This window comes from Melitaea cinxia, chromosome 10 (assembly GCF_905220565.1).
Source record: "Melitaea cinxia chromosome 10, ilMelCinx1.1, whole genome shotgun sequence".
Lineage (NCBI taxonomy): Eukaryota > Metazoa > Arthropoda > Insecta > Lepidoptera > Nymphalidae > Melitaea > Melitaea cinxia.
Genome location: NC_059403.1, coordinates 10,647,277 through 10,675,148, shown reverse-complemented (window position 1 = coordinate 10,675,148; position 27,872 = coordinate 10,647,277). Strand labels below are relative to the sequence as shown.

At 32.5% G+C, this 27,872-nt stretch overlaps 2 protein-coding genes across 2 annotated transcripts; both read right to left on the bottom strand.

Annotated features, from left to right (window-relative positions):
- Positions 1 to 332: 332 nt before the first annotated feature.
- LOC123657416 (protein I'm not dead yet-like) lies at positions 333 to 15,844 on the bottom strand. The gene is made up of 15 exons (XM_045592962.1): positions 15,750 to 15,844; positions 14,752 to 14,872; positions 13,893 to 14,045; positions 12,367 to 12,482; positions 11,895 to 12,009; positions 11,276 to 11,378; positions 11,066 to 11,126; positions 10,789 to 10,914; positions 10,232 to 10,346; positions 8,940 to 9,055; positions 8,759 to 8,850; positions 8,265 to 8,357; positions 7,948 to 8,147; positions 529 to 666; positions 333 to 449 (listed from the first exon to the last, which is right to left on the bottom strand). The coding sequence occupies exons 1-15, from the start codon at positions 15,842 to 15,844 to the stop codon at positions 333 to 335; spliced, it is 1,761 nt and encodes a 586-aa protein (XP_045448918.1).
- Positions 15,845 to 16,026: 182 nt separating this feature from the next.
- LOC123657415 (protein I'm not dead yet-like) lies at positions 16,027 to 27,826 on the bottom strand. Its single transcript, XM_045592960.1, has 14 exons — positions 27,650 to 27,826; positions 27,147 to 27,299; positions 25,638 to 25,753; positions 25,173 to 25,287; positions 23,904 to 24,006; positions 23,482 to 23,542; positions 22,345 to 22,470; positions 21,744 to 21,858; positions 20,559 to 20,674; positions 19,804 to 19,895; positions 19,009 to 19,101; positions 18,477 to 18,670; positions 17,098 to 17,235; positions 16,027 to 16,292 (listed from the first exon to the last, which is right to left on the bottom strand). Exons 1-14 carry the CDS (start codon positions 27,824 to 27,826, stop codon positions 16,173 to 16,175), a joined length of 1,719 nt encoding a protein of 572 aa, XP_045448916.1. The 3' UTR covers positions 16,027 to 16,172.
- Between the last annotated feature and the right edge of the window lie 46 nt (positions 27,827 to 27,872).

The following is a 27,872-nucleotide window of genomic DNA, read 5'->3' as shown; positions in this document are numbered from 1 at the left end:
TAGATAGCTAATGTAATAAGGAGTAACTAACTACTAAGGAGTAACTAACTTAGCGAGGTACTTTCATTTTAGTTTTTTTTTATAACTTTGCGAGCTGAACGATAGCTATTTTGTTAAATTCCGCGCGGACGAAGTCGCACAGCTAGTATTCCAATAAATTTAATACCAACAAAGTTATTAAATGATACATATAAACGTTGAAAAGTGACACTATTATACTACGTATACGCAAAAGTATAGTATAATAGTGCATTTTTTATTATATGATTTTAATAACAATTCTAGGTATATAATGACTCATAAGTAAAAAAGTAATATTGTACGTATATGTCTCATTCTATCCAATTGGGTAACGTTAGCAAATCTGGCCAAATAACTGGCGCCCAACAATACACACTCAACCAAGTTATTGTGATAGTTAGCACCGATGGTCCAACACCGGCTTTTATCTGTAATTTTAAATATATAACAAAATTAACTCAATTTCAAGGAAAGTAGGAAAAAATTAGGTGCAATTTTTTTTCTTACCATTTTAGATGTTGGAATATTAGCAGCGCTTTGAACTATTAGATTTCCTGGTGTGCCGACTGGCAGGCATAGAGCATAAGAAGAAGAAAATCCTGCAGCTACGTTGTACCACAAAGGGTTTTGGTTTATTTCTTTCGCCTGAAAAAAATCAATATTTGAGATTGTTTATCCTAAACTAAGCAGTAATTTTTAAACTCGGTATATTTTTTTCTAATTATATTTTTTTAACTATAATATTACAAAAACAAAGTGATCGTATTATGTCCCTATTCCTATCCCTGTTAAGGAGTTCTGTAACGTTATAGAATTTGTTACTATTATACGTATTTGTTATTACAAGCCTTTATTTAACTTGTAATGTATATATGTATGTATTTATATAAGTAAATTTGTTGGGGCGAAATCTTGCAACTTAATTTTGAAGCAGGTATATTCAACCAATTGAGCTGAAATTTTGTATACAACTTCAATTTGGATGATAATGCATGGTTACCTTTGTGACGTTATTCTAAATCCAATATGGCGGCATATGCAAGATGGCGGACTAGTTATTTTTAATGTACTTCTATAATATGAGTATCGAATAAAAGTACTTGCTTAGAATAATTTGAATAAAGTGATGTTAGTCTAAATAAAATATGGCGGACTAACTATTTTATGCCTAACTATCTTATTTCAGCCACAATGACAGTTTTTATCTAATTAATGAAGTTCAAATACAGGTGAAATCAATATTGGTATCGTGATATTAATCCTTATCCATTTAAATGATTCAGATCGGACTTTTCGTTTAGAAGTTATGACGGGTATAAAAATTATTTAAATAAGAAAAGTGACACAGTTTGAATAAACTGTCCTACGCTGTCTAATCTATACAAATAAATAAAATTAAAGTGTCGGTTTGTAATATTAAAATAACCGCTTTTTACTAAATGCATATGGATGTATCAGTGGCGTAGCTCGGTAACCAAAGGCCCTGGGGCAAAATATAAACGAGGGCCACAACTAAACTATTTAAAATCGTTTGTTCCGTATTCGTCGTAGTCCAAATTTGACATACTGCAGAATTATCGTAATACAGTCGACTACATCATAAACTTTAAAACCAAATACAAATTGAAACTTATTTTAGTGAACAAATTAAAACTATTTCATGAAAATAAAAGAAAACATCTACCTGTTACCCTTCAAAACAGTACAGTACAGTCTTGTAACAGACAGACAGCGGAGGTACGTTAATATGATCCCGTCGAGTACCCTTTGGGTCAGTCAGTCAGTCAGTTCAGCCTATTGCAGAATTTGCGGAATCTTCGAAGTGAAGACTCGACGAAGCCTGCTAAACGCCGCTCAGACCAACCGAATCCTCTTATCGGCCTCCTTCTCGAAGTCGTTGCGGCCTAGTTGGATAGTATGGCCTAGGTAAATATAATCCTGAACAACTTCGAAAAAAGCACCGTCGACCGATACCGGTCTCGGTATGACTTGGTTGTTAAACATATCTTTCGTTTTGTCCAAGTTCATACAGAGACCGACATGTCGGGAGGACTCGTTTAGGCCGGCCAGCATTTGGCCTAACTCATCTGGTGTGCAAACCCTATTTCAGTAAAATTAAAGAGTAAACTACGCAGAACGTACCCACATTTCTACCTAATTCGCGGAAAGACAAAAATATTAAAAGACCTAACCGATATCCGAATTGATAATTTGCCGTACATGACACCATCTTGACTTCAATTTCCTTTGAGATAATGGGTTTCAATGGAGTAAAAAAAAGCTCAAATGATATTGTCAATATCACCTAGAATAGCAAATACACAAAAAAAAAATTGGTCGGTGCGTTAGAAAAGCATTCATTAATTTATAAAAAACATGAGTAATATTTTTGGTTTTGTTAGAAACTCTTGAACTAGAACAACATAAAATTTACATATGTACTACCACTACGCCATCGTATTTTTATAATATGAATTTTGACACCGCAATTTAAATTACTGAGTAGCACATGACGCCATCTAGTATGAGAATATTAAACTTCACCAGTATTTAGTCGTTTGTACTCGTTGAGTTAACTCTTTGGGCAAGGTGGCATAGCTGTCGCTGTTGGCCAATTTAAAATTAAAGAGCTTTGAAAAGATATGAATAGGTCTAATAATTTCTATGTTATTATTATTTAGTATAATATTTTCATGTTTATAGTTGTACGACATTGTATGTGACTTGAAAAAGAAACTACAATGTCAAGATCTTTTGACATACGAGTATATAAAGAAGTTTTAAGAGTTTTCAGTGGGTTGGTCATCTGTGTCGATGGACTGATGGTCATTGGAGCAGACAGGTCCTGGAGTGGACACTGCGTCTTGGCAAACGCAAAATGGGACATCCTCCAGCCCGTTGGACCGACGATCTACGTAGGATTGCCGGTGTAGGCTGGATGAGAATTGCAGAAACCGGGATGTCTGGCGCGAACTTGGGGAGGCCTACATCCAGCAGTGGACTGCAATAGGCTGAACTGACTGACTGACTGGCTATTTGTATTATTTGTATTGCAAATCAGCATCCAATTATTATGACTCTATCTCTTTCCCTTTATCTCATTCTCTTTAGCTTATCGCATTCCACTGCTGGACATAGCCAGCCTTCACCGTTTGTCCACCGTCGTTTCAGCGGGCCAGAGGACATCCCACTCCGCGTTGGCAAACACGCGGTCTTTACTCCAGCACATATCTGCTCCAGCGGCCATCGAATCAACTACATAGTTCTGTGAAGTATGTTAGTTGCTTCAGTTTTCTCGCAGATAGTCTCATTTCTAAACCTATCTTTGAGAGATAGATACTCATAGCATATTCCGTTCTATTACGCGTTAAATGACTTTAAACTTGTGGATTAGTCGTGAAGCATAGTGTGGCAATGAGGAGTACCTAAATCATTATTGATAGCACCCTTAAAGCTTACAATGGTCTTTCCAACTGCAATTTACATAAAAAGTTTTTCGAGACGTTTATAGTATAAAATCTTAGAAAGGTAAGCGATAATTTTATTATAGTGAGGAGTAATTTTTCTGTCCTGTTTTAAGGATTTCATAGTGAACATAGCACAGCTTAAAAAATGCCAATAGAATCCTGTAACTGAAACTTCACCCCACTTCTACGGGACTCCCGTCTATTTTTTTATTATAAGATTATAATTATTTACCTGATTTATTAAATAATTACTAATGTTTTTTTTTTGTGTATTGATATTATTATTAAAATTTTAGTTATCTACTTATTATTGAATTCTAGATATGTTTGATTATTAATATTTTCTTGACTTACCTTTGATTTTTAACCGACTTCCAAAAAAGGAGGAGGTTCTCAATTCGACTGTATGTTTTTTTTTTTTTTTATGTATGTTACATCAGAACTTTTGACTGGGTGGAGCGATTTCGACAAATTTTCTTTTGATCGAAAAGTGGTGTGTGCCAATTGGTCTCATTTAAATTTATTTGAGATCTAACAGCTACTTTTCGAGCTATATCTAATAATGCGTTTTTACTTGACGCTTTTTTCGTCGACCTACGTTGTATTATACCGCATAACTTTCTACTGGATGTACCGATTTTGATAATTCTTTTTTTGTTGGAAAGGAGATATCTCTATTTTAGTATCATGATAAGAAAACCAGGATTTACGTACGTAGACTCTCATACCGCCAACTGCTTAGACCTATTTTTAACAACTGATCCAGACAGGTACTCAATAACAGTTTCTGCACCACTGGGTACTTCTGACCACTGTCTGGTAAAATCAATATCCGTCTGTTCCCCACCCGAAGAATCCCCATGTGGCCCAAGACGGGTGTGGCGATATAAGGCAGCAGATTGGGATGAGATGCGTCACTTTTTCTCGTCCTATCCTTGGCGAGAGGTATGCTTTTCTTCTGATGATCCGTCCAGCTGCGCTGAAGCCATTACCGCGGTTATACGCCAGGGTATGGAATATTTTATACCATACTCTGACGTAGCGACGAATGGAAAAGCTCGCCCATGGTTTGATGCGGAATGCTATCGTGCAGAAGCCAAAAAGCGGTCGGCATACACTGCATGGGCTGAAGCTCGAGCGCGCAAGTCTCCAAATTCTCGGAATTTGAAGAAAGCTTTTAACCAAGCCGCCAAGGTATGTAAAAGGACGTTACGCAGGACTAGATTCAACCATATCAGCCGCATTGGGGCCAAACTAGCTTCTTACCCTTCTGGGAGCAAAGCGTTTTGGTCCCTGGCAAAAGCCGTTGAATCTAACTTTTGTCGGCCGTCACTTCCACCATTGCTGAGGACTGATGGATCACTGGCCCACTCTGCGAAAGAGAAAGCGGATTTGTTTGCATCTCTTTTTGCTGAGAACTCGCGTCTGGATGTTGCAGGAAAAGCTCCACCAATCTCAACTCGTGCTGACTGCATTATGGCAGAAGTACTCATACGCCAAAAAGAGATCCTTAAAATCCTGCAAACTCTAGACGTGAACAAGGCCAGCGGACCGGATGGTATACCAGCGATAGTCCTGCGTACCTGTGCCCCTGAGTTGTCTCCACCTCTTACACGCCTGTACCGCCTGTCACTTAAGACTGGCAAAGTGCCGAAGTCTTGGAAGCTTGCCAACGTGCAGCCTGTGCCCAAAAAAGGTAGTCGTGCAGACCCTGTCAATTACCGTCCCATCTCGGTCACATCCATACTCTGTAAGACTATGGAACGTGAACTTAACAACAAACTCTTGGCCCACTTGGAAGGTAACGATCTCCTCAGCGACCGGCAGTACGGTTTCCGCCAGCACCGTTCGACTGGGGACCTTCTAGTGTATGCCACACATATTTGGAGTGAGGCCATTGACAAACACGGCGAAGCACTTGCCGTGTCTCTCGATATCTCGAAGGCCTTTGACAGGGTTTGGCACGCGAGCCTTATAAGCAAGCTTCCTTCATATGGTATTCCACCTGGCCTTTGCACTTGGATTTCTGACTTCCTGAGCGAACGTTCAATACAAGTTGTCCTTGACGGGTACTCGTCGGACCAAAAGGCTATCGACGCTGGTGTTCCTCAGGGATCAGTCTTGTCCGCTACCCTCTTCCTCCTGCATATTAACGATCTGCTCGTCCCCGGTACCTTTGGGTACGCTGACGACTGCACAGTGACGGACAGATACTTTTCGAGTGCAGGGGCTAGTAAGGATGTTATTCAGTCTTGTCGAGAGGATATGGTCAGCCGCTTGAACGTCGCCCTCCAGGCAGTCTCCGAATGGGGCGATGCCAATCTGGTCACGTTCAACGCTACAAAAACACAGGCGTGTGTGTTCTCCTCTAAACGGAGCCCTTTACACCTGGCTCCGACTTTCCGGGATGTTTCTGTGGAAATTACCGACTCCCTACAGCTCCTCGGTGTAGAGCTATCGTCCAATCTGAACTTTGGGCAACACATCGAGTCCAAAGCAAAAACTGCAGCAAAAAAACTAGGTATTCTCTCTAAGGTCAGGCGATACTTCACTCCAGAACAGCTGCTTCAACTATACCAAGCACAAGTTCGGTCTTGTATGGAGTATTGCTGCCATCTTTGGGATGGATCCGCCAAATACCAACTGGCAACTTTGGACTCGGTGGAAAAACGAGCTAAGAGACTCATAGGTGACCCTACTCTGACAGACACCAAGTTGCAGAGTCTCGATCATCGGCGTAGGGTAGCTCGTCTGTCGGTGTTCTACAGAATATATTTCGGTGAGTGTGCGAAGGAATTACACGATCTAATTCCCCCAACAACCTTCCGCCATCGGGACACTAGGCGCGGTCGATCGTTCCATCCTTATGTCATCGATATGCCACCTACGCGCACAAAACGCTTTGGCTCTACTTTTCTGATGCGCACAGCTAAGGAATGGAACTCGTTGCCCGCGTCTGTGTTTCCCGAACGATACAATCTGGGTGCCTTCAAGGCCAGAGTGAATAGGCTGATATTAGGCAGGCATGCTCCACCTTCGACCGCATCGTCACTTAACATCAGGTGAGATTGTGGTCAAATGCCTGCCTAAAAAAAAAAAAAAAAGATTTGATGGTGGGATCCTAGAGAAATCGAGGGAAACTCTTGAAAATCCGCAATAACTTTTTACTGGGTGTACCGATTTTAATAATTCTTTTTTTGTTGGAAAGAAGATATCCCTAGTTTAGTACCATGATAAGGAAACCAGGATCTGATAATGGGATCCCAGAGAAATCGAGGGAACTTCTTGAAAATCCGCAATAACTTTTTACTGGGTGTACCGATTTTAATAATTTTTAATTTAATCAAAAGCTGATATTTGTCATGTGGTCACATATAAATTTCATTGAGATCTGATAACTACTTTTTGAGTAATCTTTGATGACGCACAGTTACTTGAGTATTTTTTCGTCGATCTACGTTGTATTACTCGTCGATGTAATTGAAGTCGGTTTTTTTTTCATTTGCGAGCAAACACAATTATTTTTATATAAAATAATTTGATTAATGGTTCTTTTTAAATGAATTTATCTATACTAATATTAAAAAGAGGTAAAATTTCTAACTTTGTTTGTTTGTAGGGGGTAATCTCCACAAATACTGATCCGATCACGAACATTCTTTTACTAACAGAAAGCCACGCTATTCAGGAGTGATTAGGTTATATTTTATTGTGATTGAACAAAAAATTCAGGGAAAAATCTTATATATAAAGTTTTCGTGTCACAATGTTAGTTACAATGTTATTTCTCCGAAACGGCTGGACTGATTTTTATGAAATTTTGTGTGCATATCGGGTGGGTCTGAGCATCGGCCAACGTCTATTTTTCATACAGCTAAGTTATAAAGGGGGTCTTAACATATATGGCAAAATAACGTTTGCGGGGTCAGCTAGTTGTTAAAAAGTAGGATATTTACTTTTTAAAATTTTTATGTGAAATTATTTTAAATACACTTGCTTCATGACATTAATATATTGTAATTATAGTATTATATATTTTTGTGTATTCCGTAATAGGATACATATTAGATAATAATGTAATATTGATTCGATATAATATTTTATATGTATTCTGTCGATGTGTCTATAAAATAAATAAATATATATATCGTGTTCGTTAGGATATAGATCTAACTATCAATGTGTCAGCAAGTTATGCATTACATTTGTTTGCATAAACTCTTAGCGCCAATCTAAGACTAATTTACCTTTTTTACTAAAAATATTATCTTTAAAATAATAACAGTAAGAAATTAAAATATGTTATTCAATATTATCTACGCTAATTGAGAACGCAAATTTTCACTTAACTTATTTCAATAAACGGTGATAATTAACATCTGTATACATAGTTTTTGAAGTAAATTAACTAAACAACTATTGAATCAATAAAATACCTTATAAAATCCTGTATAATTACCAGTTGCATAACAATCGGAGTAATCACATTACAAACTGCGACATTTGATGCAAAATTCGTAGTGAAAACGGTGAAAATAATAATTAAAAATATAATTAAACTATTTGGCAAGTCCTTTAAATTTCTAAGCATAGTACCAATTTTTCCATTTAAATCAGTGTAATCCTTTTTCGCAGCATTCGAAAGAGCAAATCCACCGCCTTAAATAGAGACAGTAAATATCTACTTGAGAAAAAAAACAGACATTTACACGGTCCATTACAAATAATAATAATATGAACAATAGTATTGAATTGAAATTATTTTATTACACGTACCTAATAGAAACATAAAACTGTATGGCATTACTTCGTTTACTTTTTCCCATAAAAGGACTGATGGTATTCTTTTATTTGGTAAATCACCATAATCTGAAACTCATTAATTTGAAATTAATTTTGTTTAACTTTACAATAATCGTAGAATGAATGATTGCGCACTGTGCAGCAGTGTATGAAGCGTGATTACATACGAGTTAATTTGTATTTTTATGTTTTTTACTATACAAAATTAACTCATCACTACTGTGATATGAATTAAATAAATAGTGATTTATAACAATAGGTGTAAAGGGTTAATTTTGTTCTTGGATAAATTATTGTATAACTAATTATATAAGCAGTATGGGAAACATTTCAATAATTACTTATTGAAATCATGTGAATTTGTTTTCTTTCAATTTTACTTCTAAAAAAGCGTTATCTATAAAATAAAATAAATTTATATATCATTACCCAAACTTTGCTACATTAACTATATCAAGTATATTTACATTTTGCACTGAAATTTTCAAAAAATTTCAGTGAAGATGGTAACAAAAGCATCAAGAATCCAATCAACAAAGCCGCTGCTGAATCGTTCACGCTGTGTGATTAAAATGTCAGCTTCAAAATAAAATTTAATTTAAAATTTTCATTACTAGCAAAATTTTCATTCAAACAACTCATACATACAATTTTTTGTCCTCGATATCGAAATACAATGGTATAATGTCACCCCAACCGGTAAATATTTGTGGGGTACGACAAAAGAACAATAAAATAGCACTAATAAATAGAATTATGACAAGCTGAAACAAAAGATCATAATTATTCATTCGATAGGTTCATAGATTGATTCAGCGTAACGTCAACTGATGGAAAAATGCCTCTTTCTTCATATTGGTTGAAGGCAGATAATTGATACTATTATGTGTTTATGATAAATATCCGGCCCAACACTTTAAAATGATCTCCAAGTTGTGGTGAAGAAGAGAAACCCATAATAAGGAAATACAGTCAGACTAGAACGTAGAAAGGGGAAAACGCGACCGTCGAGTCGCTCAGTGTTTTAAGCGACCACAAACAATACAACAGATTAGTTATCAATTATTAATAAAAAGAGTATAATTTATGTGATGTTTGTCATAATCCTTTTGACAAGGCCTTGCGATTTCTAATTATTTATTACAGAAAAAAACTACAAACTACGACAAGCCCATTGGCGAAGTTTGTAGTGGCCCTGCTTTCTGCTCCAAGGGTTGTGAGCTATATTCCCGTCGCGAGTCTGGGTGTAATATGTATATTTATTTTTATATGTATAGTTGTATGTTTGTTAATCAAAAAATTTTTTAGTCTGTAAAGTTGGATTATGGACGATAGTTTAACGTGACAACGTCATGTTACAAAATGGCTCGGACGTATAGGTCAATCGAGTGATAGTCACTGAGCGTAAGTGATAGTCACTGAGCGTAACAGGACAATGAGCGTAACGTAATGAATCATCCTTTTTCGTGCATGCCGCCGGCGTTAATCGATTTATTAGACGTTGTCACGTCAAAAAAAAAATAGCTATATCAGTCGGCTGTTACCTATAACACAAACATTAAGTTGCTTAACTTAGGAATAGATGACCTGTTGTGTATGTTAAAGATTTTTTCATTTATTTAAACTGAACGCAGTTATTCAAATTGTGGCCCTAGAGGTCTAACTTATAATGTGTGTAGACTTTATCTTAAAATGGAGTTATTACTCAAAAAGTAAAAGTAGCGAAGTCGTCTTGAGTCGTTTAATTCATAAATCAATATAAAAAAGGTAAAATTATCTTACAGAATATGTTATTTATATCCTCAGTTTAGATATTTTTTACACCCAATTAGGAAAAATGAAAACAACTTATAACGATTCCCACGCGTAAGAAGTGTCAGATAAAAGTTACTTATTTATTCAGTTTTCTACTAGGTGCTATTAGTATGAGTTTTACTTACTATTTCCCAAAATGTTATGCGCCCAAGTTTTTCCAAATTATCATTAACTGCTATTTTAGCCGCTTCTATTCCCGATGGTGTCATTCTAGCTTTTTTAGCGGCTTCACTGTTTGGCCTTGTAAAATAAAATATAATTTCTATGAATATATGTTGAGGGATGGGTACAGCAACTTTTTGATCGAAATTAATAAAAAAAAAGTTGTATAAATTTTTAATTTATCGTTTATTTAATTTAAATGTTTTTTTATTATTTTATTTTTATTGATTTAATTCTAGTTTTTATTGTATTAATTTAAATTTTAATGCATTCATTATATTTAATACATTTTCCACGTATCTATTTTATATATTTTTGAAAGGAAATACTCTCAAAAAGTGTCTTGATCTGTGGTAAAGTAGCGAGAGATACTGGGGAGTGTCGGACGTTCATATGCTACGGTATTCGCTTATGACTAGGCGGACCGAAAAGTTTTGCTACCCTGGTGATATAAAAAAAATAAAAATACATCTTTCATCTAAAAAATATTATTTAAAATATTACCAATTAAAAATATTACCTCAAATAACCTAGATATACCACGAGAAGGTATAAATACAGGAAGATCTCCATTACCAGCATATAAGGTATCGCAAAAGCGGAAAATTTTGGAAATGATAAATATTCGGGCGCTTCTGGGTACATTCTGCAATTTAATAGAATGTATTTATTGTATAAGATATTTCAATATAATAATATCGCGATTATGTAGTCGAAAGTAACATAATATCTGGTAGGGTTCCAAAGTGGCTTTATGGAGTTAAAAATAATTTAATAGTTTTACTTCTAGAACTTACCTAGAGAATAGTCCTTTAAACACTAAATTAGTAGCTGTTCCCACCAACGTTCCAACGCCACCTAAATATTGTGATTAAATAAGAGTAACGATCTTTTAATATCTTATAATCTTTATCTTTGTATTGCTAACATTAATGTTTCTATTAATTTATGATGTAGGATGAAAAAAATTAAAAACATTTATAGGTATAAAAAGCTGAAACTTGTACCTATCGTTGCTGAAAACGTAGCAGCACAAAAATAGCAAGTCGTTATATCCGATGCTACCTTTTCCCCATCGGCTCCGATGTCGTATATTTTAAGTATATTTTGCTGTCAACAAAAATATTTAAAATAATAAATAAAATAAAATAATATTCTGTTTGTGTAATATGACAGTTGCATTAATCCACAATGATTCTGCTTCGATGCACTCATGTGGATAATTTTATAGTAACAAGAAGAGTAGGTACTTTGGATTGATATCGCTCATCTCACATTGTCAACCGCCTTTTTACGGATTACTAAATAAAGCAAAATGATGACTAGACTGCATGTCTTTATCTTCAAGAACATCACACATAGTTTAAGGATGGTGTTTGGTGCATATTGAATGAACATTTATTTTAGAACAACGGTATTTAAATTAATAAAGTACCTACTTACAAGAAGACTGAATTCTTCTTAATAATCGATTTGTCTAAAATCAATATTATACTAAGTTTTTATAAAAACTGAAGACATACATAGTAATGACACAATTAAATACAGTGAAAACAAATCATTGTCATGTATTTTCTATATAAGTACATGTTATTATGCATTAAGTAATAGTAAACGTAAGCTTACGTCTTCGAATACTTGAAGAAGAGCGAAATTGATCGGAACCATCATCGTAGTGGCTGCTGTGTTTGTTATCCACATCGAAACAAACATTGTAGTGAAACACATTGCAAACAATAACCTGAAAGGAAATTATTTAATACTAGCGACCCGCCCCGGCTTCGCACGGTTGCAACTAAACTATCTATCAGCGTTCCTTTACTGTATTATGCATGTATTATATATATATATATATATATATATATATATATATATATATAACCTTCCTCTGGAATCATTCTGTTTACTAAATAAACCGCATCAAAATCCGTTCAATCAGATCTAAGGATACAGAGAGCTGGAAGAAACTTTGTTTTATACTATGCAATGATACTTTATCTGACATTAAAAAACATATATATACTATGTTATATATAGGTTTAAATGATTTATTTTTTATGATAGAAATCAAAAATGTTATAAGAATTTGCTTACTTACCTGTAATGAGAGTAGCCAACAGCGCGGATAACATGAAGGGCAAGCCTCATATGAAAACCAGATTGTTCAATGGCGTAAGCCAGCATCATACTGCCCAAAAACATCATTATTGTATCCTAGAATAATCAAAGCTTACGCAAAATATGTATTCCAAAAATTACGGTCGAATTAAGAATCGTATCCTTTTTTTGAAGTCGGTTAAAAATATTATATACCGATAAAATTTAATAGCTTCAGGGTTATGTATATGATAGTTAATGGATCTATAAATATATGTACTGTAATATTATTATTATTATTATTAGCGATGTAGATGATTTTAAACAGTTCAGTAGATTCAGTTTCTACACAACAAGTAAGTGAGAGATGAGTGAGTTGAGGAATCAGGAAATATTTATCTATAATAACAAAGTTTTTTATTTGATAAAAAATTTCCTTGATAAAAAACTAAAAATAAATATACATTCTAAAGCAATTTACTTTTTTTAATATATTTATTCGGATTCAAATTATTTTTTATAAATTAATAAACTAGCTGACCCAGCCATGCGTTGCTGTGGCTCAGTAATTATAATTTATTAAAATATATGTAAGTTCTATATTCAAACGCGCTATCCTTAACCTAGAAATAGAAATGCGGTGCCATCTACCGGATATCTGTGCAGCTTAGATGCCAAACCGCCATCGCGCACCGTATAGAGAAATAGAAATACGGCGCCATCTACCAGATATCTGTGACTTAGAATAATGAAGAATCTGTGTAACTTAGATGCCAAACCGCCATCTATTAGGATTTTATAGAACTAACCGATAAATACACACTAAAGTCGTATAATGAACATTTAATTTGAAATAACGAATATGAGGATCAATAATTGAGATAAAAACTACCCTATCATAACTTGGACCAAGTTACAGATGCTTAATAAGTATAATATCATAGTCATATATATAATTTCAATAAATAATTAATTTAAAAAAACAAAAGCAATAATGTTTTTTTTTTTAGTGTGGATGCCGGTAGAGCAAGCAATTATCTATAAAACGATATATAATTTATGTGTGGCAAAACACATGAGTTCACGTTATTTTTGGGGTAAACTTGTGGAGGCCTATGTCCAGCAGTGGACTCTATAGGCTGTAATGATGATGAATGATGATATATATGATAGATAAATCGGACACAGAAAATAAAACTCACCTTTATTTATTTAAATGATAATGTGTAACTGAATGTGTAACTAAATTGAATTAAGGTAGGGCACAGCAGGAAATTTCCTGCTCAAAATATGAAGCAGCCTGACTGGGGTAGTACTTCGACCATACAGAAGATTACAGCTAAATAATACTTTTTTCACGGAGTGTTGTGTTTCTGTCGGTGAGTAAGGTGACCAGATCTCCTGGGGGGCATTGGGGATAGGGTCGGCAACGCACTTCGATCGCTTACTATAAGGTGAGTCGTACGCTTGTTTGCCGACATAGTTATAAAAATATATATAAAAAAGATAACATCTTATAATACTTACGTTCATATAACAACTGCACGTTTCAGTTGTACTCATAATACCAGTTAAGGGAAATATTATTATTGGTAAAAATGATGTTACAGCCAACGGAATACACTCGGTTATCCAAAATATAGCCATCAGTACTAAAGTGTAGGCACACCACTGGTATTTCTAAAATTTTGTATGACCTATAACAATTAAAGGACCACAGCGCAGGGCAGACAATATCACACATCAAGTTGTAGGTAGTAAGTAGTAGAAAGATATAATGACCTACGGTTCAAAAGAGTACCCTAAAATCATTGATATAAATCAAAATTGAAAATAACTTTATTCAAATAGGCTTCAAAAGCAAATTAGTTATTAATTTAATTTTAATTATTGTTAAAAGTGAAGCTACCACCGATCCGGAATGTTTATTTCGCAGAGAAGAATCGGCAAAAAAAAAATACGCAGTTACTGTTTAAAACAAAATAACTTGCATCTTAATCATTTATGTAATCACGCGCCGAATAAGCTTTAAGTAAGTAAACAGATCTACTAAAATGAAATGGCCATGAAAGTAACCTCATTTAGTTAATTATTTACAGAAAATTACAGTTCAGAGTCTTGATTAGGTAATTAGTTAATGAAAATAATTAATTATAATGTAAGTCTTGCATCATATATACTTAAAATCTCAAAAAACCGCCAGGTTAAAGCTATAGGCGTAATATTTATTACTGGGTACTATAATTAAGGCCCCTTATCTATGAAGAAGGGTTTGAATTCAATTAAAAAAAAAACGGTAAGTCTAACACTGTAATTTTTTTTTTTACTATTTTTATAATAATACTTGTATCCGTTTTAGAATAAATATTGTTATTAAAATACTTACTTCAGAAGGGAATGAAATATGTATTGGTATTAAAATTAATGGAACAATTAAACTCAGAACGCCTTTCCAATGTATACGAAAAAATAAAAATACTCGTTCGTTAACTGTTAAAGGTTCGTCTCTAAAAACGAAAAAAACATGCTTTAGAAATAAATAATGAAATGAAATATTTAATTTATATATGTAGTCTTTCGACTGTTGGAAGTTCCTTTTCTATATTTGCAGGGCGCGGGCGTAGGTTATACTCGCACTCTTTACAATATTATGTAGGTAGTCCTTAAAAGATTATAACAAGATTGTAACGTACACCGAACACGTGGATGCGTGCGCGCTCTTCAGCGCTCCGATCGAGTCCATCGTGTGGCGGAGGGAGTAACTCAGAGCAGTGCCTAGGACTTGCGACCTAGGTGTAGGTTTAAGGAGATCTCCTTTGAGATGCGCATCAACGCTCACCTTCACTGCTCGAGTTATCCGCCATAATATGTAACAATTAATTCGTATGCACAAATTAATTATCGAATGAGTCTAGGTTAAGCTACTAGCAGGATACAACAAATGTATCGTGCCAAGCCAGAGCCAAGACTGCCTTAGCCGAGGTGACACCGTTCGTTTTATACATGTCAGAACAATTCGAGTAATATAATAAATGAGGGTAGGTGACTATCGAACGATGTGCTAGGTGACGCGATCGTTGCATCTGTTGTTTAATAATTCCTTTCTAATTGCGTATAACAGCGCTAGTGTTGACATATATATTTACTTTTATTTACATCTCAAACACTTTATTTGCTGATTTTTTAATTTCTGGTGAAATATGATAATAATTATGATATTAACATTATAACAAAAAAATAAATGCAAATTATAAATTAAGCATTAAGCATTATTTTAAATCGCGGGGCACATCTAGTATCATAATATCAGCATAGATTGCATGCCTACGTTTAAAATACTAACATCCTGCCCTATGTTTAGAATTATACAAAAAGTTTACTTACAATGTAACAGTATTTACTACGTTATCAGACGTAATATCATCATTAATTCCAGGAGGCAAGGAACCACGACTAGCCTTATTCTCCATTTCATTCATTTTTTATCACTTCTTTTGAGAAATAAATGATCTTTAACCTTATTATTAAAGAATGTTAAAAATACTTTTATATAGACATTTATCATTAAACCAGTTGGCCATGTTAATATATATTCTAAATTAAAAATAATAGTAGAATAGCGCGACGTTATCATTGATTATTTACCACAACAAACACGAAATATTTTTAAATTATTTTATTTATCAATTTAAAGTAAATAACAATTACAACGATGGTCTGAACAAATGTTAAACTTAAATATGTCACTTAAAACATGTAAAGAAATAATATTTTTCAGTAAAACGCATGTTAATTTTCGAAGATAATCTATGATTTTGCCCATTCAGGCATAGAGTGCAATTCTGGCCAAATTATAGGAGCGTAGAAGTAGACAAATAGCCAAGTTATTATAATTGTAGACAGCGTAGGCCCTAGACCAGCTTTTATCTGTAAATTACAAATCCTTCATAAGTTATATATTATGTTAATAAATCATTGGTTGTTAAAATTATAATTTATACTTTTTTTAGAAAACAGTTTTGATGTACGAACAATTTCTCTATCAGGCCAATTTGTCTTAGTTGAAATAAAGTATAAGACACAAGAATAGTAATGTAAAGTACTCGACTTCGTTATTTCTTCGAATTATAGTTTTATTAACATTGAGATAAATATGCAGCATTTTTACGAGTACTAATATTGAACCAGACTGCTATACCGATAAAGCAAGAGAAACACAATTTTCTTCAAAAGAATTTTCAATAAAATTGTGGGTTAATGAGCAGGGGCCGACGCGTTGATGCAACGGTCACAGCACTGGTTTGTGGCTGTTGCGCTGGCGGTTGCGGATCCGATCCCAACGCATAACAAGCATTTTTATTGGCTATATAGATGTTTGCCGTGGTCTGGATGTTTGTGCGTCCTTGTGGGTCTTCCCACCATGCGTCGGAGAGCACGTTAAGCCGTCTCTCCCGGCTGTTATCATGTACACCTGATAGCAATTGTTACTCAGGGAATATACCCGCCAAACCACATTGGATCAGCGCGGTGAATTAAAATCTAACCAAAAATTTTAACATTTAACGAAATTTAGACATACATAACAGTGAACGATTTAGGTTACGGTAACCGCTTACCACCAGGTGGGTTGCAGTGTGTGTATATTTTACGACCTCTTTGTAAAAACCCATACCTTCAAACATTAATACAATGAAAAGAAACTAAAATAATTCTTAAAACAATAATTTGTAACCATTTTTGTGGTGGGAATTTTCGCAGCACTCTGTACAACGAGGTTTCCAGGAGTACCAACTGGAAACATGAAGCAGTAGGATGAAGAGAACCCAGAAGCTATGACGTACCAGAGAGGATTTTGTCCAATTTCTTTTGCCTGTAGTATATTGAAATTAATTTTTTACAATTTGGTAAACAAATAAAAAACAGTTCTTTTAATTGTATTTGTATTCATGGCTCATTAAAACTAAAAAAAAATATATAACATTTACCAAATAATAAAACAGAAAAACAATTAATGAACATACTATAGAGGATCCTCTCTTATTCCTTTATTGAATCTTTGAAAAAATTTCACCAATTATAGTAAAATATTAGAGTTGTTAACCGATTTCAAAAAAGGAAAGGTTATCAATTCGACTGGAATTTTTAAAGGTGTATTATCACATGATTCTTTACTTGGTGGAATGTTTTCGATGATTATTTTTAATAGAAAGTTGGTGCTTGTCACCAGAGTGCCTAGCGCGAGTTTTGTTTAATCCGCCTCGCAATAACGGGCGTAAATTTTATCTTCATTTTGTATGGGAAATTCGGAATAAGGAATGAAGGAATAAGCATTACAACCTAGTTCCTGCATTTGCCGCTAGATGACTCTGTATCTATTGTATCGTATTCTATTATTTATCGTCTAGGCTGTACTGTTTAAATTACCATACAAAATAATCTTCACGTATAAACGCGTTTCTGTGAACAAAACTCGCACTAGGCACTCTGGTCCTACTTCAATTTAATCGAGGTTAATCGAGGTTTAATCAAGGTTTTAAGGAATCTCTAATAATTAGTATTTACTTTTAACATTGAGTAATTTTTGACGAACTTCTTTGTACTATATCTCAAAACTTTTTACTGGGTGTACCGATTTTGATAATTCATTTTTCATTAAAAGCTAGTGATTGTCTTGTGGTCCAATTTAAAATTCTCTTCTGAGATCTGACGAGTACTTTTTGAATTATGTCTGTCTAATAATGCGTATTGACTTGTCAAATTTTTTCGTCTACCTACGTTGTATTACTTGTCGATGTAATTCAAGCCGATTTTTCATCGTTTGTGAGCAAATCCAATTATTGACATAACTACTACACTACATACAAATGATTTAAGCTCGACACACATTTCCATACACTGAATCGAAAATGTTTTCACGTAACATCCATCACTGTAACTCAAACTAATACTTTTTACCACAGAATAGTCTGTTATCTATATATGTCGTCTATATCCACGTTATCAAAATGTATACTGTTAGTTAACTAAAAATAATTTCGAGCAAATTTTAATAATGTGTATATTTTTTTAAGCTTAAAAATAATTCTGATATACGTATATTTTAATTCTTACCAATTGCATTGATATCGGTGCAAGGACGTTACACACGGCAACATTTGAAGCGATATTAGTTATCAAAACAACGAAAATAATTAAAATTAATAGTATAATAATATTCGGTAGGATCTTCAGTTCTTGCAAGAATTCTCCAATTTTTTGATTGAGGCCAGTCTTTCGAGCTGCATCAGAAAGAGCGAAACCTCCTCCTGAAAAATAAATATTGAATTAGATTAGACAATAATTTAAATTAATACGTGAATTTATATATATCGTGTCACTATTTTGAGAAACCTAGGTTTCTTAAACTAAATATAAAATTATTAATATGTAGTTTTCCAACACTCACTCATTAGTTATGGGTTTCGTATCTGACACATAGTTATGAAGTTGTTTAACATATCTATAATGCTCACAAGCCGTGCTAAATGGCCGGCTTCTTATAAAATACAAATATTGATCTTATCATATATAAACAATGTATAAAGTATACACATTTAAACATATTTACATCTTCGATTTTATATAATGTCAGTCGAATATTTACCGAGTAAGAAGGTAAAACTATAAGGCAGCTCCGTGATCAATTTCTTCCAATTTAGAACAGACGGTACCCTAGTTTTTGGTAAGTCTTCATAAACTAAAAAAAAGTTTTTTTTTATGATTTTTATGATAATAATATGTGGATATCATAGTATATTGAAGCTGTTAGATTTGTTTAGTGAAACAAAACCTTCATGCCTAATACAAATATTCTGTTCAACTTCAAAAAACGAGAAGGTTACTCAATTCGACCATATATATATATATATATATATATATATATATATATATATATATATATATATATATATACGTATATATTTTTTAAATGTATGTTTGGGGATAACTTTGTTGTTTTACCGATTTGATAATTCTTTTTTGTTGGGAAGGAGATATCCTAAGTGTAGTACCGTGATAGGGAAACCAGGGTCTGATAATGCGATCCCAGAGAAATCGAGGGAAATCCGCATAACTTCTTACTGGGTTTACCGATTTTGATGATTTTTAATTTAATCGGAAGCCGATGTTTAACATGTGGACCAATTTAAATTTCATCGATTCATATAACTTTTGGAGTAATGTTTGATAATGCGTATTTACTTGACTATTTTTTCGTGTACCTACGTCGTATTACTTGTCGATGTAATTGAAGTCGGTTTTTTTTTCGTTTGCCAGCAAACACGCTTATTGTTAATATGTCTCCAAAAGATTTCAATTTATTATGTTCCAAAAACTGGTTCCCTTTCAGTGCAAAAACATCATTCTTTAAAGTAAGTCATTGACGTTCTATTTTACTTACACTTCGCTTTACAGTTCTTGAAAAATGAAAGGTTAGATGGCAAAAGAAACATCATAAATGCTACAAGTGCTGCCAGTGCAGAATCACGAACACTGAAATAATTTCGAAAACTAAATAAACTTAATAAAATCGTAAACCTTTACACCAATTTTATATTTATTTAAGCGTATATTTATATGTAGTTCATTAATTTCACTGCTTAAAATGCTTTTTTATATTAAGCATATAATATTGCTTATTATTATAACAATCTAAACAACATTACACAAATAAACATACAATAAAAAAGTTTTCATACAAGTAAATAATAACCGGATATTAGATTTGAGGTCAATGGCCTTGCGCAATTTTTTAAAGCTGGGTAAATAAACGATAGACTGTGATAAAGGTTCAAAAGTTCCACTGCTGTATTTCAATAATTTGTATTTAATCTTAATCTAATTCAAATATTTATCTCGGACATTAATTACATATTGCATCGAAACAACATGGCGACTAATCCTTTTCAGATTGGATTTTAATTCGCTTACCTATTCTAATATCGATTGATAAATGTATAATTATGTTAATAACTATATTTTTTTAGTGTCGACGCTTTTCTTTAGCGTTGAATACGAGAGTATAAAAATTGATACATCAAAATACATCGGTGCAAACCTGTGCTGTCACCGTTACGCCAAAGCGTCGTCAAGATTGTTTACCTTATTTGAATGTTTATTATTAAGGAGATTCAAATAAATAATTGATATACGCACAATTTCTCATCTTTTAACTCAAAATAATCGTTGATGAGATCACCCCAACCTGGAAACAGTTGAGGGGAGCGACAGAAGAATGCCACCATCGCGCCGCCAAATAATATAATAACCATCTAAAACAACATTATTTGAGTTTTCAAATTAAATTAGATGTTTTCACATAGCACTTGTTTTCGTTAAACAATAGATTTTTCTATTCGACATAAAATAGTTAAGAGCTTACTTCGTTTTATTTACAAACTTATAATGAAAGTGATCATTTATACTACTGTTTATTTTCTTTTCAATTAAAACTTTTACTATCGTTACAAATATAAAAGATAAAACTCAGACGATATAGGTAATTTGTTTCACTATTAATAAAATAACTCCTACGTAAGATTTTGTATCGACAGTCAAAAATATTAAGTACAAAGAATATAAATTATAGATAATAGCGTCATTCTATAACATTCATTTCGTAAAATTTGATGTATCATACGCTTTTGAAATTCTGTAAAAAAAGTATAATATAGAAAAAAAAAATCCTATGATTATGTGAAGTAAACTAACTACCACTAAAAAATAATGGACACTTTTTGGGTTTTTGGCATACGAGAAGCCGCGAACGACGTTATTTGTGAGTTCTATTCGTGCTCGGACAACATACCTGTATTTCTACAATTCTTATTCGAAAGGACTATATCTTCGGAGAACACGTAAAGCCGTCGTTTCCAGATGTTATCATAGAAAGATTTGATCCCAACCGATAAAGACGCAAAGGAAAAGTATCAAAAGTTTTAAGAAGAAAACAAATCGGTTTATATAATTAAGGTAACTTTTGGTCGGCAAATGCTCGAAATTCGACCATAATTAAAAATTCACATTAAAAAAAAAACGGAAAATAATGATAACTATGAACCTTTTTTTTAAATTTGACTACAGACTTTCACAATCAAGAAAAGAGTATAAAATGCGTGTGTGTGTGTCAAATACATGGTAGTGTATGTAATGTTTTATTTTATTGATATAATATATTTTAAGCATAATTTAAAAAATTATTAGCATTCTGCATTCCTTCTATAATATATATAAACTATAAGTGTGCGAAATTTCGTACTCCTCGTCGACGCAATTTTCGTAAAAAGGGGTACAAAGTTTTTGCTTCACGTATATACAGTAATATATAGATTTATTTCTTACATATTCCCAGAAAGTAATTTTTCCTAGACGTGCATAGTCTGCATTAACTGCCATTTTTGCAGCTTTCATACCTTCAGGTGATATTTTTGATTTCTTTGCTACTTCACTTTTTGGCCTAAAATAACAATTGTATGAATGTAACTCAAATACACAAACTTATGTCCAACAATAATATTCATATCAAATAAGCATACTAAGCCGAAATGGTCTAGAGAACAAAGCACATGGACCTTAACGAATTAAATATATTAAATAATTGTTTGTTTTCGAAAAAAAAAAATTAATTTACATTGACAAGTATTATTCTGTAGGTTAGCTATAGGTACACTAAAAAATTCAATTGAGTTGAGTGAAACTCCGAACGAAATATTTAAATCTTCGGCTATTTTTCAAAATGTCGTACAAATAAAACAGGGTTTGAACGTGACCGATTAATGTATAACAGGCATAATTACTCCCATTGTACAGAAACTCTACCATATTCTATGGATTTTATTAGCAATAGTCGTTAAGTCATATCCAGACTCAAGTAAACTAAGCATTTTATGAGTTAATGACTAAATTGACATTAATGATAATCATTTCATTTTGACAATCTCACCGCAGCACTCCTATGTACACTACACACATATACAGCAACATAAAAATATCCAATAAAATCATGTATGGAACACCGAACGCAGAAAACTTCGGAAATGATAATAGCTCCGGGGCATTTGGATATTGCCTGTAACATTTAGAATTTACATATATACTGAGTCGTAGTATAGTATATTAAATATAGTATAATAATTATAGGACTGCACAGTAATGTATAAGAAACACAATATATATTCACTAACTGATATATTCTATAAATGAAGAGTTAGAATTATTTGAGGACCTCGCGTGACCATGGTTGTAAAGTATCCGAAACGTCGGGCATCTAAAAAACTTAATAAGCCACGATCAAATCCGAAAAATTTTATTCATAATAATGAGTGAAATTCGCGTTAACTTTAGAAAACAATAAGTAAAGAGTAATTTATGAAGTTTCCAACTTCGCAAACTCTGTATTGTTTCTGCGATGTATTATCCATTTCTATAATATAATTAAATCTCGAATCTGCGACTTTTTGTTTTGGAATTATCAAATAAAAAAATACCTCAAATATACGTAGATTTCATATTAAGAGACGCAGTTAGGAGTCGAACATTGTATATTTCAAATATCATACAAGTTTAATCTGATTTGCGAAGTAAAAGATCAAAAGGGGAGAGGATTCTTTATTCAATTTTTCACTAAACGTTATACGCAATAATATGATCTTATCAAATTCAACGAGCTTAGGACACAAAATAGTAAAGCTTTACAATCCAAAATACTCCTCACTGATTCCGCTTGGATATTGGTACTTATAAGTTTAGTTATATATATATATATTATATTCTGTATATATATATGTATGTATATATATATATGTAATATATATATATATATATATGTTATATATATATATATATATATATATATATATATATTATATTCATTTATAGTTTCTGCTCTGTTCTACTAGAGCTTGATTTTTATTGACTCCTCAATAAATAAGCTAAGGTAAGCAATATATAAACATTTTAATGAAATTGCTAAGTTCTGCTATACACGAATTCTTTTGATTTTCATTACTTAGGATATCTTATTACATTTCACTTGAAAGTAAATTATTAAATTTTTCTTTTGTTTTCTTCACATACTCACGTTACAAATAAACCTTTAAACACTAAATTCGTCGCCGTTCCCACTAGAGTTCCAATACCACCTAAAATATATTAATTATTAAAATTATTTCATTCGGTAATATCATTTTATTTATTTTATTTTATTTACACTTTCGCACACTAATATAAGGTTTTAACAGCATAACAAATGATATATAAAAATAGAATTTGCATCAGTTGCAACAGGCGGCCTTATCGCTAAAACAGCGATCTCTTCCAGGCAACCTTTGGGCAGAGGACTAAATAAGAGGACTAAATAATATTTTGTATAATAATAAAAGGAATATAAAATGTAATATATAAAGCAATAAAAGAATAAATAAAAATTTGTATATGAAATGTTCCTGATACCAATATACTCGAACGAGGATATTGGTATAAAATATAAAATAACAATTATACCAATTGTAGCAGAAAAAGTAGCAGTGCAGAAGTAACATGTCGTTATATCGGACGCAACTTGTTCACCAACACTGTTTGTTTCGTATATCCTTATTAACTTTTGCTAAAAACGAAAAAATACATTTATACAATTCCTACATAAATAAATGAAATAATATTTCTTCGTTGGTCGCTAATATATCAACTATCAAAATGGTTACGATTACTTTTAATGTGTCATTATTTTTAGTATTATATATGAGGGGAAATGGCATAAGAAAATGTAAACACTTTGTCAATATAGCACATATAAAGGAATTCAAACTGCAAACAATTATATGAACGATTGCGTTGGTGAAATTTGAGCATGAAAATAGAATAATAAAGTTTTATCCGTTGTATAACGTTATACGTCACAGTGTAAACTGAAAGCATACGCATACTCAAATAGCTAAATCTGATGAAATTTATATAAAGTATAAGTAACTGGACCAAATTATGCCAAATCTGCGGCTGATTGAGTAGAATTTCTACTGAAATGCCTATTTGTGCACAACCCCTTATCATATGCTATTACAAAATCTTATATATAAAATTCTCGTGTCACAATTTTAGTTACAATACTCCTCCGAAACAGCTGGACCGATCTTTATGAAATTTTATGTGCATATCAGGTAGGTCTGAGAATCGCCCAACATCTATTTTTCACACCTCTAAGTTATAAAGGGGGGGGGGGATTATGGGGTTAATAATATGGCAAAACAACGTTTGCGGGGTCAGCTAGTAGTAGGTTATAAAATGATAATCCACTAATTCATTCAAACAAATTCAATCGAAATCAATATTGGTTTAACGAAAGTTAAGAAAGTAAAAATTTAAAGTCGAACCCAAATGAGTCGAATTTCTTAGTAATAAAGTAGTGAATACTACTCCATATTAATTTTAAACTTCGGTTCCGTCTTTGCTTTATTTATTATAGAAGAAAATAATTATAGTTATCATAAAATATTCCAGATATATAAAACGATTTGTACCGATAAACATAGCGAATTTATATTAAATTTGGTGGAATTATGATTACGTCATACAGAAATCTGGAACTTTTTACTTGGCCTACTGAAATATTACTTTGACGACAACATTATCCTGTTTTCTCTTGTTCGTACAAGCCCCATCAAAACGTTATGGAAAACAAACAATCAACCGCAACCCATTTGCCTAATGGGTTCGTATCTTAAGCATACAATACAATAGAAAGGAATAACTAGTGTACGATGAGAACAAACTTACATCTTCGAAGACCTTCAGTACTGCAAAATTAATAGGAACCATCATAGTTGTCGCTGCTGTATTTGTAATCCACATAGATACAAATGTTGTAACAATGCACATTGCAGATAGTAACCTATAAAAAAAAATTTAAACGGTAAATACTCAACACTCATTTAAAAAAAGATTCTTACATATAGGTAATGTTTAAATACATTTAAAACCCGCGCTTTCTTTATAACTATACCAAAAATTATACTTAGTTTATGTTTTAGACTCCCAGTTGTTTTTTTTTTTTTTTTTTGTTTGATAGAATATCAAAAAACAAGCTAGTAAAGGTGCGTATCTCAGAATTGAATCAGGTCAATTACTAGTAATATAAATATGTTATGTTTCACGATTTCTTTTCTTTTACAATATTTATGGCATGTGTTTAAGGAAAAAGTAACTTTTAAATCATTGTTATTTGATTAGATATTTTCTTACTTGAGATGTGAATATCCAATCGCCCGAATGGCGCAATAAGCAAGCCGCTTATGTAGACCAGATTGCTCCACTGAATAAGCCAATATCAAACTTCCAAGAAACATAAAAACTGAGTCCTGCTTTTTGAAATAAAACATTTTATATAAATATAATTCACGAATAAAATGTTCAAGTTAAAATATATGCGTTTCATATACAACAATATCGAAAGCATAAATAAGCGTAAATTAATTTTTCCTTTTAATTAGAGTACCTAGGTACCGAGCTTAGCTTGGTATTTTTAGTAAATCGTGTTTCTTGGAAATAATTATTTATAAAATATGAAAAATATTTTTTTTTACCGACAATGATAAAAAATATAAATAAATGTAAAAAATCAAAAATAAAATAAATAATCAAAAAATAATAATGATAGAATATCAATAATATTTTTAAATTTTACATACATTATTAAATAAAAAATGAAGAGTGCAATTAGAAAAAAAAGAAAAAAATAATAATTGGCCGAGGATTTGAGCCGTGGTCTTTCCGATCGCGACCGGTCGATTTCCCACCTGAGCTATTTATTGCAACTAAGTTGACATACGCGAAATTTACTTTCGTATTCTAACGATATTTTTTCATTGTTTAAAAACAGGAATAAAACGACATTTCCTAAAAATAAATCCTAGCTAGATTTATTTGTCTCCCCCGAAATTCCCTGCATTCTAAATTTCATGAAAATCGTTGGAGCCGTTTCCGAGACCCAGATTATATATATATACAAGAATGGCTCGTTTAATAGCATAAGATATATAATAACTATTGATATAGATTCTTTATATTTCGTTTATTTGGCCGTGTTTTTAAATTTAAGTCAATAATTTCAAGAGAAAAAAATTCTCACAAAGCTTAATAGTTATAAAAGGATTTTTAATATTTTCATGTGTAAATCATTTAGCTACAAGAAAGATTTCTAAACTTACGCACGTATTCATTATAAAAGAAACACTAAAGAAACTCCAATGCCCATTAAAAAATGGAGACAATTTTACTTTGTACACACGGGATGTTGTCTTAAACAACACGTGATATACTAATGATTTAGATTAGAATACTAAATCCATGCAGAAAAATATTGGTGTGTTATCGTCTGAAGTTATTAAAAGTCAATTTAATTGGCCAGTGAGCTAGTATTTTTTTTGGATTTGAGTTTAGTCAAATATAAAAGCTAAATAATACTAGTCTCAAGTAGGCTGAGTCTCAGTACCCAGCCACTCCACCCAGTGAAACTGTCAAAGCCGATAGGGCCAACACTACTCTACACTTTAAAAAAATCTCAAGTAGTGATGTATTACTGTAGTGAGTAGCGTTGCTAATTCTGAAGAAGGTCGAGGCTAGGGTTGGGATGCGCTTGCAATACTCCTGGTACTGCAGTCCATACACTACGGTACCGCTTACCACCTATCAGGTGGATTATAGCATTGTTTGCTACTTTTGGATTTAAAAAAAATTAAAAGTCATACTAACATTAACGTATGCCATGCACACATCCGTAGTACTCGCAACTCCGGTAAGAGGAAATATGATTATCGGAAGAAATGACGTGACAGGTAATGGGATACATTCTGATAACCAAAAAATGGCCATTATGATAAGACAATATGCTGTCCATTGGTGTGGCTGAAATAAATATTTATACATAATTAAGAAATATATGAAATAAATAATACATGAAACATCATTTTTAATATTAAAATTATTTTTTTTAAATTCGGCCCTTATGGAATTAAATAAAACATTTAAGTACCTAAATATGAAAGAGAACTTAAAAAAAAATTGCCATGAATAAAATTAAAAATAATTTAAATAATTGAGTTTTTATTCCAAATAATCATATTATCTAATGAGAATATTCACAATTTCTACGCAAAAATAGATCGCATATATATATAGAAGCGTATAAAGTTAAATTAACTTTAAGCTATTTTGATTAATATTTACTTGAATTAGTTAAACAACTGTCAACTTACTTCAGGGGGAAACGGCAGTAGTACCACTAACGCAAGTAAAGGCACTATTATACATATAATTCCCCGATAATGTACTGCCAGTAAAATTTTAAATCTATCTTTAACGGCTAAAGGCGGTTCTTCTTTTTTGCTAAAAAAAATTGTAGGACTATTGTTGAAGGTGACGCATTTTAACATACTTATTCCAGACGAAGTATAAAAAATCAAAATGAAATGATATAAT